The sequence below is a fragment of the Oryzias latipes genome, chromosome 3 (assembly GCF_002234675.1).
Source record: "Oryzias latipes chromosome 3, ASM223467v1".
NCBI lineage: Eukaryota > Metazoa > Chordata > Actinopteri > Beloniformes > Adrianichthyidae > Oryzias > Oryzias latipes.
Window position 1 is genome coordinate 11567244 of NC_019861.2, and position 12260 is coordinate 11579503.

Sequence of the window (12260 nt, forward strand, 5' to 3'; positions counted from 1 at the left end):
CAGAGGATCATCGGCTGCCCCCTCCCCTCACTGAAGGACATTTACCAGTCTCGCTGCCTCAGCAGAGTGACTAGCATCACCACTAACTCCACCCATTCTGCTTTCCCTCTGTTTGAACTGCTGCCCTCTGGAAGGAGGTACAGGTCCATCTGAACCAGGACAAACAGACTAAGAAACAGCTTTTTTCCACAGGCAATTATCATACGGAATGCACATACGTCCACCAACCACACCTCACTCTAATTTTACTACAATGCGTGCAATATCCTGACTGTCTAACCAGGTCACTGTGCAATAACTTGATATTTATTAAGCTGTGCTCACAGCAACTCATGTAATTCCATTCTATTTTATTCACAAATATTTAATATTTAACAGTTTCTGTCCATATTGTTCATTTTTTGTTAAGAGTTGTAAATACAGTATTTCTTTTTCTATTCTATTTTTATTTTTATTTTATGTAACTCCTTCACTCCAAGGCTGCTGCAATTTCATTGTATCCCCATGTACAATGACAATAAACGATTCTGATTCTGATTATATCACTTAGACACAGATGGAGAACCATATCAACTGGATTGGTAACAGCAACAACCACCGACCAAGCCGGCAAGCCCTGGCAGAAAAGATCCCCACAAGAAACACTGCAGGCTGTTCCATAAAAAATATAGTTTTACCATTGCCTTGCAGATCACAGTTGAAGTGGTTTAGTTTTCCTAAAAAAATTCAGAATGATTGAAGTTACAGGTGAACTTTTAGACAACATTTGATCCAAAAAGGTCCGAAAACGTCTTTTTAGGCAAAACTGCAAACACCTATTTTTTTGCATAACTTATCTTTCAAATATCAGCACAAAAAAATTAAAAACGGTAGGGATCTGTGTTTGCTGCCTTCCATATTTTTTTCAGACTTAAAAGTGTAACAGATGATTTATAAAAAATCCTTTTTCATCCAAAAACCTGTGTTAAATCTGTCTAGACTTAGTATTAAAAACTCTCCAAGATGAATGTGCCTGACTCCACCTGCAGGTGGATCACAGACTTCCTGACGGACAGACAGCAGTATGTGAGGCTGGGGAAGCTCGTCTCAGATACTCGGACCACAAGCACCGGATTCCCCCCAGGGCTGTGTCCTTTCACCCCTGTTACTCTCCCTGTACACAAACAGCTGCACAGCTGGTCACCTGTCTGTCAAACTCCTGAAGTTTGCTGACGACACCACACTCATCGGCCTCATCTCTGACGGAGATGAGTCGGCCTACAGGAGTGAAATAGCCAGGCTGGTGTCATAGTGCAGCGCTAACAACCTGGAGCTTAATGCTCTGAAGACAGTGGAGATGACAGTGGACTTGAGGAAGGCCCCAGCCCCCCTCCCCCCTGTCATCCTCTGTGACTCCCCGGTGACCTCTGTGGAGTCCTTCTGCTTCCTGGGAACCATCATCAGCCAGGACCTCAAGTGGGAGCAGAACATCAGCTCCATCACTAAGAAGGTCCAGCAGAGGATGTACTTCCTGAGGCAGCTGAAGAAGTTTCACCTCCCTGAAAAGATCCTGGTAGACTTTTACACCGCCATCATCGAATCCACCCTCACGTCCTCCATCACAGTCTGGTTCGCTGCGGCCACGGCCAGAGACAAGGCCAAGCTGCAACGCGTCATCCACTCAGCAGAGAAGGTGATCGGCTGCCACCTCCCGTCTCTCCAGGAGCTGCACATCTCCAGGACCTGGAGGCGGGCAGCCAGGATTGTAGCCAACCCCTCTCATCCAGGACATAATCTCTTTCGGCCCCTCCCTTCTGGCAAGAGGCTCCGGTCCATCAGGACCAGGACCTCGCGCCACAAGAACAGCTTCTTCCCCACTGCAGTCAGCCTGCTGAACAGTACCCCAACTCCCCCAGGTGACCCCCCCTCCCGCCCACCAAAGGACTGTCGGTGCCACTTACAGGCCCCACCATCCCAGCCCATCTGTGCTCCCACTTTAATTCACCTTACTCTACTGTATATAGTGTGTTGTTGTTGTTAACTTAATTTTTAACTTATTCTTAATTGCACTATACACCAAGTCAAATTCCTCGTTTTGTAAAGTGCGCTCTACTGAACCTGGCAATAAAACTTTTTCTGATTTCTGATTCTATTAATCATTGTTTTTTATTCATTCAAAATGCAATTAAATCAATATTTTATCTTTTTTCTTTTCCTTTTTCTTTTTTTTTATCTCTTATATCCTTTTTTATAATCAATGTTTGAACTTCTTTTCCTTTCTATTGTCATGGTTTCAGTTTGTTGTCTTTTTTTTCGCTTTAGTTCTTGTTCTGTCTTGTTTGGTTCTGTTTCCTGTTTTATTTTGAAAGGTTTCCTGTCTTGTCATGTTTCTTGAGTTTTACTTCCTTTGGTCCCCATCTGCCCTAATCGTGTTCACCTGTGTCTTGTCTGCCCTGTCTGTATATAAGTCTTGTCTCTGCCTTCCTCCTGTGCTGGTCCATTAACTTCTGCTCATGTTGATCACGTCTTCTTGTCTGGCGTCCATGTCCCTTGCCATGCCACAGTAAGTTTTTGTTTTTAGTTTTGTCATCCTGCTCTGCAGCGCTTTTTGTTAGTTAAATAAACCCACTTGCCCTGAACCCGTTTGCCTCCCGTCTCTGCGCCTGGGTCCTACCTGCTGTCGAGCCCCCCCCCCACACGACATCTATACATCCAATGAAATTAAACTACAAATCAACAAACACAACTGATAACAAATGTCTCTAAAAAAATGATGTGTATATTTGCAGAACCTTAAAAACACCAAACAAATAACAAATGCTTCCCAAATAAAGCACAAAAATGGAACACAAAATGTAAAACCCAAGTTAGAAATTGCAATTTGAAAAGATACTTTTTTCATCAGCTTTTCAAAATCAATCACCAATTCTACTCTTCTGTGGATGAAACAAAGAACTCCAGAACAATGAAGCCATTTCTCTAAGTCTCTCTCACCTTCAGTTTTAAACAAGGTCTGTGAAAATCCACCATACATTGGTCACATGAACTCAGAGACCTGCTAAAAGTGCACAATTGTAAAAGCTCTTTTATATAGACAACTGTTTGTTTGCTTAGAGCTGTAAATATAAAAAAAAATGCTTTTCTATCACCTAGACACAGATGGAGAACCATATCAACTGGATTAATAACAGGGTGGCATGTTTAGACAAAATGAAGCTGTCCATCACATTTTTGACCTAAACATGTAAACACATCCTTGGCTCTGCGGTTAGGAAATGGTATTTGGGAATCTCTTTATACCAGGAGCCAGCCTGGCCATTGGAACATCGCCACAGTGCCCATCCAGACTGGGACAGCAACGGGGTCCACTTCAGAGCCGTGAGCTGCTGTGTTTAACTCCAGCTGTCCCAGCAAGGGAGACAACTGCAGCAACATCCACTGACCAAGCTGACAAGCCCTGGCAGAAAAGATCCCCACAAGAAAAACACTGGCTCAGGCAGGCTGGTCAAAAAAAAATAGTTTTGCCATTGTCTTGCAGCTCGCAGATCAAGTGGTTTAGTTTTCCAGTAATGTCAGTCAAGAATGCAAGTTCAGATTCACAATGTTCATATTCACCATATTCAACAGACATCTCCTCCAATAGCACCTTAAAAATCCTGTGCTGTTTTGCTTTGCAGCTGAGGTTGTTTACGATTTTCAGAATAAGAGTCATTATATGTCCAGAGCCAATCACTTCTGCACATAAGGCCTGCTGGTGAATGACGCAGCAGTAATGCAGACATTTTGGAAAGTCTGGGTCAGCTTTACAGTGAGTGATGAAACCTGTTTGTCTATTGATCATAGCAGGAGTCCCATCTGCAGTCACTGCTACCAGCTTTTCTAATTGTACCTTTTTCTGCACAAAAACTCCTTCACCGTGTTATACATTTCAACTCCTCTTGTAGTTGTCTGTTAGGGCAGATGTGTCAGGAGTTCTTCTCTTGTGGAAACCAAAAGCTATGCTGTACTGTTGCCGTCCACAGACTCATTACACTGGACGTTAACCACCTGCACTTTGCAAGATCCCGGTCCAGCTAATTGGCCAAGTTATCAGACATAGCTGACACTCATCTAGACATTGTAGTGGAAATTGAATGAGTTCTATTGTTCTCATCCTTAGGGACAGTGATAGCAATTATCATCATTGCTTGAATTTTTTTCATGCTATATGCAAAAGTCTTTGTCCCTTAAGGCAACAGATTACAGCCCCCCCCCCCCCCCCCCCCCCCCCCCCCCCCCCCAGGCTGCTGTCGTATTAACAATAGCTTGGAGCTCCAGAATGGACAAGAAAAAACGACGAGAATGGCTCGAGCAGGGCGTTGCTCACGGGGCGGTCGCTCGTGCCATGCGGTCGCACGTGCTCGGGCCCGCTAAATGCTACTTGTAGCTTTAATTGTCTTTTGTAATTTGTACCTGATGCATCAAAAAACCACTATGGATATTTTTTCCTGCAGGTTGAGTTGCATATTAGTAAGTTAGCCCTTAGTCCCAACTACCCTTTTGGGTGGATACGGACTGTCTGCGTGCAAAAGAATGGGCAAACCTGCAGGGGGCACACAGCTGGTCTGCAGGACTGATCAAGATAGTAAGACCGCTCGGTGAGCCAGTAAAGAGAAATTGTTCACGCAAATTTTTGCATGAAAGGGTAAGTAAGGGTGAAGTAGGTGAGACGCAGGCGTTTTTCAACCGTCTAAACCCTGTGTAGTGCACAATGGGCCCGTTAGTGCTCTTCAAGAGATAAGTGAACGCTCCTTGAGCACAACGTGAATTTAGGAAATTACACCATCATAACATAGTTTGCATGGGCATCCTATAGGCATTTATGTATCACATGCACACCCACACATGCATGCAGCATATGCGACCAGTCAGTAAGGGGCCAGTGAACGCACCATGTTTACTACACCCGCGTGTTTACTACATTTCATGACGTCCCTTAAGATTGCCATGCAAGCCTCAAAGGAACTGTAAAGCTATGTTCACAACGGCCTCAGCAACACATGTTCAAGCAACTACTTTCCATGAAAAAAGTCTATATAAACAAGTGTACTTGTGTTTTTTGGGCGTCCACACTTCAGGCTTCTGCGCTCAAAACTCTCACATTCACGTGTTGTCATGCAAGTTTTTAAGTTTGTTTTTGGACTACATACAAAATGCCCACCCATTGAACGCATTTTAAAATTTAAACCGATTTGAACTTTGACCAATCAAGGACTCAGATCTGGTAGTGATGTTTGGATGATGTCCCTTTAAATTGAAGGAACCATTTGAAAATTGAAAATTGGCATGCATAAGGTCCTTGTGTCGGGATCAGTAGGATACTGTTCCTTTTGGCATTATTTAAAAACGTACCATTTGTGCCTGCAATTTTACTGATAATTGAACAATCATTTGCTGGAAAAAAAAAGCAAATTCTCAAATTTTGCCCCTGACATGGAAAGGATTTTGCTCAAGGTTGGTAGATGAAGTGTGTTCAGAAGGATAGATTCTCCCATCATGCAGACTTATTTGAACTGCCAGAAAAGAGATATTATAACTATGCAATAGGCCCTACAGCAAACATCTTTCATTACTTTATTAGTGAAAGAGTTTTGGTTTGAAGTGTCCCACTCACAGGAACAACCTCATCCCACACTAAGATACTCCTTACAAGATAAAAAGGACATAAAAAGGATGTAAATGGAAATGATGTCTTCAGGACACTTCAATGTAATCCTGGAAACTTTTTACTAGGATGGATCATGATGAATATCAACAAAACCCAAGCATTGCATTACTGTATTTTCTGCACTATAAGGGAACCTTAAAAGTCTTCTTTATTTTTTTTCCAAAAAGGTGCGCCTTATAATCAGGAGGTCTTTATATATGGATTAATTCAGGTTGTTCATGGTGACTGTCAAAGTGAAGCTTTGCTGCAATTTTAATAAGAAAGATCAACCTCATCTTCAGGTTTGCAGGGTTGCTGATTCATCACTCCACACGTCACTCATCAATTGGTTTTCACTGTGAGCCAATACCGAAAGTGCTCATTTTCCTCACAGCCAATCAGAATCAAATCCCTGGCTTTAAATTCATAAATGTTTGCTTATGCGCATTCCAGACATCTCGGCGGCCCACCTCCGTCAGGTTCTACTCCTGGCTCTTCAATTCAGAGTAGTCTGGCTTTAACCACCATCAGCGTCTGGGCTTGGGGGTCTCTTCACTTGGTCCGAGCTCATCATAAACATGACTTTGGCCCAGAGCCCAACCGCCAAAGATACCTGGCTGTTCATGCTTCACTCTGAAATTTTTCAATCACACTTTCAAGATCTCTCCTTATTAGAGTGTTAGTCGTTTTTTTACAAGTTCCAAACAATGTTGGACATTATTGTGAACATGCTTATACAGCTAACATGTAGCCGTTTCGGACTCAGTTTTTTTTTTTTTACGTGTATTCACAGTAATGTTTGTTTTAGCTTTAACAGTCGGTTTTATGATGTGTTGCAAACAAGGTTGGGAGTTACAGGTCCTGTGAATATGCTAGCGTGTAGGGTGTTCTCAAGAAGTCCTAGAGTTACTGTGAATGCAGTTAACAATGTCTGACTCTGTTTCAGTTAATGTGCCTTATAGTTTGGTCCGCTTTATAAATAACATAAGTTTGGAAATAGACCATTCATTGATTTTGTGTCATATAATACTAGCCACTTACAGTGCAGAAAACATTGTATACACACATTAAATCTGTTTTATTATTTCCTATGCTTATACAAAAAAAGCACAAGAGGTATGAAACAGTATTGCTTTGGAATCCTGTGTGAACATAAAAAGGAAATCTGCTGGACATTACATAGAAACAGATGCTCTAGAACCAAATTCCTTTGAGTGATCATGAAGCCAACTTCTGTTCTTAGACGTTCAAAACATGCTTCATCGTACCTGAATCCACAATGGCTCCAGAGTGGGCCCGGGGGAGGTTAAATTTTCCAGCTGTGCCGCCCTCTCGTAGGTAAAGGTTGCCCCGGCAGCTTTGTACTCCCCAGTCCACTGAATGGTCCACCCACCGTTCAGAAAATACCTGCTGGGGTTGTCACCTCGTAGTGCCAAAAAATTCCCAGCTTCAGCCACCTCCTTGATCAGGATATTTCTAGCACCCTCTGGTATCAGACCAATGTCAACATAACCTAAAGGACATCAAATACAGAAACATGAAACCAAGTACTGATATGTAGAATTGTGGAGTATGAGCACAATATGAAGATCTACGAAGGTGAAACATCACAAACACTGCAGATTTATTAAAAAACAAGGACGATATGTAATGCAATGACTCTTGTTTCATCTCAAGTAAAACTGTCTCCCATGTCCCAAAAAAAACTCCTATGTTATTGTTTGTGCAACACACTTTCAATTAATTGCTGGCAATTAAAATCACAAACTAAGATTTCGTTTTTGAAATTACAAAACAGTTTTATTTTTTACAATTACCAAAGACAAGTGAAGCATAAAAGTCCATTAAGTCCCTCTTCAACTATTTTTTATCCATTCCCAGTGGTTTTTAAATTATGATAATGCAGCTTTTAGCTATTCTAGGACATAGTTTCTGCAGCGCAGCAGGAGCTTATTAAAATATTTGCCTCTGGGTTGTGGTAGGGAACATTGGCACAGAAGTAACTCAATGCTGATTTCCCAGCATTCCTTTGTTTATATTCTCCTCTGCTAGCAAAAAGACCCTTACAAACACAATCTAACATGTGTCATAGACTTCAGCTTTTTCAAACCAAAGGTTTCTATCTGCTCCTTGTCAATCATGATTTTAATCAAGACATACTCCGAAACCCAGGCTTAGTCTTAAAATCTTTTATATATGCCCTCCATTGTGAGGAAAAATACTACAAGATGTTAAAAACTCCAAAAATACCCTTTTTATTGGAGGGGGTCTTTAACCTTAAGTAACAGGGCATTTCCTGTTAGACAAGGTCATGCTGTGTTTACCTTTTTTTTTGTAGTTTGTTTTCTCTACAGCTACTGTTTTCCTGTGCCTGCATCTTTCCCCCTTAACTGTCTGCTTAACCATATGGTTTAGAATACAATATTAAAAACATAATATTGTGTTTTACACCCCCTAGGCAATAAGCAGCAGAAAAAAAGCTCTTTATTGATTTTGTCTTGGTTGGTTGGTTCACGGGTCAAGTCATTATACTGCTCTCTGGTTTATCTAAAATAGATCGTATTTTAATTCGTAATAACCTCAGCTCTTTCAAGTTTGTTGTTTACATACACTAAAAAATGTCATGAGTTCAAGTTTGAAAGATAGTTTTTGAGTCTATTGCTTTCCTTTCTGTCATTCACTCTTTTGCACCATTTTTATTTTGACTCTGCGTTTAGATCCAACTCTTTTCAATTTTTTTTTAAAGTATTTAGTTTCAACTAATTGAGCCTCTAAATCTTCTGTTTCATGAGTCTTCAGACAACTCATTCTTTTAGCAGCTGGGATGCAGTGATAACTTAATTCATTTTCTAAATTATAGCAGATGTTTTCTTTGCTCGAATCTAGGACTCCTTAAAAAATGTGTGTTAGAACGTACCCAGTCCTTCCTTCTCCTCAAAGGTTCTCCTCACAGTTGTGCAGGTGGAGCCATTTCCGTTACAAACGCCGCATTGATCCTCCACCGCATTTGAGTTTATTACAAAATCACAACCAATTGTCTGTAACACACACACATGCACACAGACACAAAATTAAACATGTCATAAATCCTGCATTTTCTTATTTTATTATGAGATGAAAGTTCTAAGAAACCCAAAACAAAGTGAGAAACAACAAAAAGTGTAAGTACCTTTGACTGCACATTGCAGAATAAATTAAAAATGGTGTTTGTGCATTAGTGTCACTCAAAAGACGTCAGTGTGCCGTTACATGTATGTCAGTAATTCTTCACATTGGCATTTGTTTTACAGTGGCAAAACTTTCTCATAAAAAAAAAAAACATTAACCCAAACTAACTATGTGACAGACACACAAACCCAATTAATGCTACTTCAATGCTCAAGTACTCAAAGAATTGGGTAAAACAAAATATTTCTGTGATGCGATGATCTTTTTTGTGCGACCGTGGTGCAGTGGCACCTACCTTCGTTGAAGGCCCATAGCGCTTTACAGTCACAAACCTATTTACCCGTTCACACACTGGCGGCGGCTCCGCTGCCGAACACTGTCGAAGTGTCCTTGGGCAAGACACTGAACCCCACCTTGCCCCTGGTGGAAGGTTGGTGCCAGTGTACAGCAGCACAGCCGCTACCAGTGTGTGAATGTGTGCGTGAATGGGTGAATGGGTTTGTGACTGTAAAGCGCTTTGGGCCTTCAAGGAAATTAGAAAGCCCTCTACAAATATACGCCATTTACCATTTAATAAACCAAGAACTTCAATTATTTACTCTATTTTAATTGCAACTATTTCCTTACCAAACAACTGCTGTAAAAAGCCTAATTTTAAGGTATTTTCATTTACATTTGTGACACTGTGGCACGGTAAAAGATCAAAATACCTTAAAAATGCATCAGGTCAAGAGAGCTCCAATTTACCATATCAAAAAACAGTAGGAACACTTTTTAAGCAATTCAAACAATATTGACCACAGACCTGTTTATTAATAGCATAATACATCTGTTGAAATACTGTATTCCACAGTTTATCACACCTGAAGGACATTTATGCAAGGAATTTCTTTAAGAAGCATATTTTACACAACTTCTAAACCTTAGCATCATAAAGTGTTATCTTTTGTGTTCACTGTTTGTCGACGTTACTGTTTTCCAGGAACACTTTTTTGCTGTTTTTTAAAGCTTTAAGAAACCTTGAAGTGATTTTAACAGGGAAATTTTCTTAAAATCACGTAAAAACCTTGGTTTGCTTTTATACATGCTCCTTTTTTACTTTTACAAAGACGAATAAAATAAGAAGCAAAGCAAAAGTTTCTGAAAAGCCTTCGTCTAATCATTTTCGAAATGAGTCTAGTCTTCATCGACTTTCTGATGAGTCACAGAAAAGAATCATGAACAACATTCAAAACTGCAAATCACTGGCTTTATTATATTTTGTTCCAAAACAAATCAAAAGGGGAGCCTTTAGTTTGTGCAGCCAAACTGTAGAATTAGCTAAGGAGGATCAACAGCATCCTCTTTTCAACATAAAGCTCTTTAGTATAGCTGATTTATCAATCATGCCTCTGTTTCTCTGCTGTAAATTAAAACTTGCTGGGAATATTCCATCATGCATTGGGTGCCTGTCATAAGTCTGCTCTCTTTATCTGAACACACCTCTGAATCTTCAGTGGAGGTGTGTTAAACCTGTTGAAACTGACTTGTGACAGACAACTGCTGTGTGTCATGCTGTAACATTTTAAAGGGATCTACTGTGATGGTTTGTCAGGGTTTCTCACAGTCTTTGACGTGTGTCCCGTCACTGAAGTTTCAGACAGACACCTCGAGTTTTCTTGTTCAGGCACACAAAACTGACCTGTAAATGACTCTGGCATAAAAAGACTTCAGAACTGCTAGAACGAAGCTTTCTGTCTGAACAAAAGGGCTTTCTCCTTTGTGTGGTCCAAAAGAGAAAACCCAATAAAGAATCACTTTTGAATCATCTGGTGATGGCTGGTTTCCAAAGAAAAAATGCAAAGTATTAAGTACAGCATCCGAGCACTCTGAAAGATTACTATACAGCCTGGCTGCTCTGGAGGAAAATGTAAGTAATGAGGGATGGCTATCACATTTGCATAGTGTCGTAATGTAATTCCATTTGGATTCAGTGGCTTTTATTTGTTGTAAATGACAAAATAAAAAATAAAACCAACATATTGTTCAATTAAAGCCCCTACCAGACATAAAGGGGTGAAAACGCGCAAAAAAAAAAAGAAATAAAATCAATTGGAGCGTGCCTCATGTTGACTTTTAACACACAAAGCTGGAGATTTACTAGAGGAACACGCAGGACTGATACAAATGTCACAAAATGTCATGAAGTCAGAGTCCTCTTTGTGTGGCTTCTGTCCACCCAGAAAACAAACACTTTCTGTGGTGACTGACATTTTACCCTAAGTTGATAGCAGCTTGTTCATTCATTTATCTAAAACGATAGCAGTCCCCCATCCCCAACGTTTTTCCATCAGCATGCTCATCATCATGCAGAATGTCAAATGTTCAACAGTCATCTGAAGAGAAAACGCGCTGAAGGTTATTTTACAGCGATGTAAGACCAACAGCAGTGAGCAGTGAGGAGCAGTGAGATACCTGACAGACGCCGTCGATGCACACGTCTCTGCTTTTGTTTCCATCATAGCACGGTGTGCCATCAGTGACAGCATCTCGCATTTTTTCTGAAAAGTGTTCATTCGCTGGACAACAGTGCAGTTCACAGGGGTTGACTGTGAGGAAAAAAAAAAAAAAGAACAAGTTAGACAGAAATAAACAAGGAGACGCATAGGCTGAATTCAGGTCACCTTTGTTGATGACTGCCTCCCACTTGTAGAATTTGCCCTTGTAAGGGAGGGCATTGAAGTGACTGCACTGCATGTTTCTGAAGGTGGGAACACCCTGAGGGCATGGCGCTGAGTTGCAGATCCTGTGCCTCCGTCTCTCTCCAAGACAATACTTCCCTCTGTGCTTTGGGCTGCAGAACAGGCAAGGATTTCATTGAAATATATGTTACAACCACCCACGACAGGAAATGTTCACAGGGATACTCACAGTTTAAACTTAAAAATGGCACATTGAGTCACTCCTTTTCAGTAGCTCTCATACAGTTTGCCCTCATGACACTTTTTAAAGTTTAACATAACTTAAAGTTATAAACAAACCAATCATCTAAAAACACAAAAACGGCTTTAAATCCAGCAGCTTTTGCAACACGTTTGCTGATTGTTTTAATTTAAAGGAAATTACTTAAATTAGATTGAACAACCTTTTATAATGTCAATTATCCAACATTCTAATATGTAAATATATGTACAGAACATTTCCAAAACATTAGAATATAATTGAAAAGTGTATTTAATTCTTCAATTTAATTCAGAAAGCTAAACTTTTATAGAATATACATTCAGGGCTCACTGTTTAATTGATTAGGTATATGTTTATTTTTACATGAATTGGGATTCCAAACAGAATTTCAGAAAACTGGAATACTGTGGAGAAATTACAATTTACCTCATAATTTTGCAAAAAAAATTAAAAACAGAGATTATAATCAGATCAAAAACATGAA

The 12260-nt window shown here is 40.3% G+C and overlaps 1 protein-coding gene across 1 annotated transcript in view; it reads right to left on the bottom strand.

Moving 5' to 3' along the window:
• Positions 1-12260, bottom strand: part of LOC101166699 (A disintegrin and metalloproteinase with thrombospondin motifs 7) — a 202016-nt gene that overhangs the window by 72078 nt on the left and 117678 nt on the right. The window contains exons 12-15 of the mRNA XM_023952917.1: positions 11497-11666; positions 11288-11421; positions 8583-8703; positions 6934-7178 (exon numbers count right to left, since the gene is read on the bottom strand). Of these exons, the coding sequence (XP_023808685.1) occupies positions 6934-7178; positions 8583-8703; positions 11288-11421; positions 11497-11666 (670 nt within the window). The remainder of the gene's footprint in view (positions 1-6933; positions 7179-8582; positions 8704-11287; positions 11422-11496; positions 11667-12260) is intronic.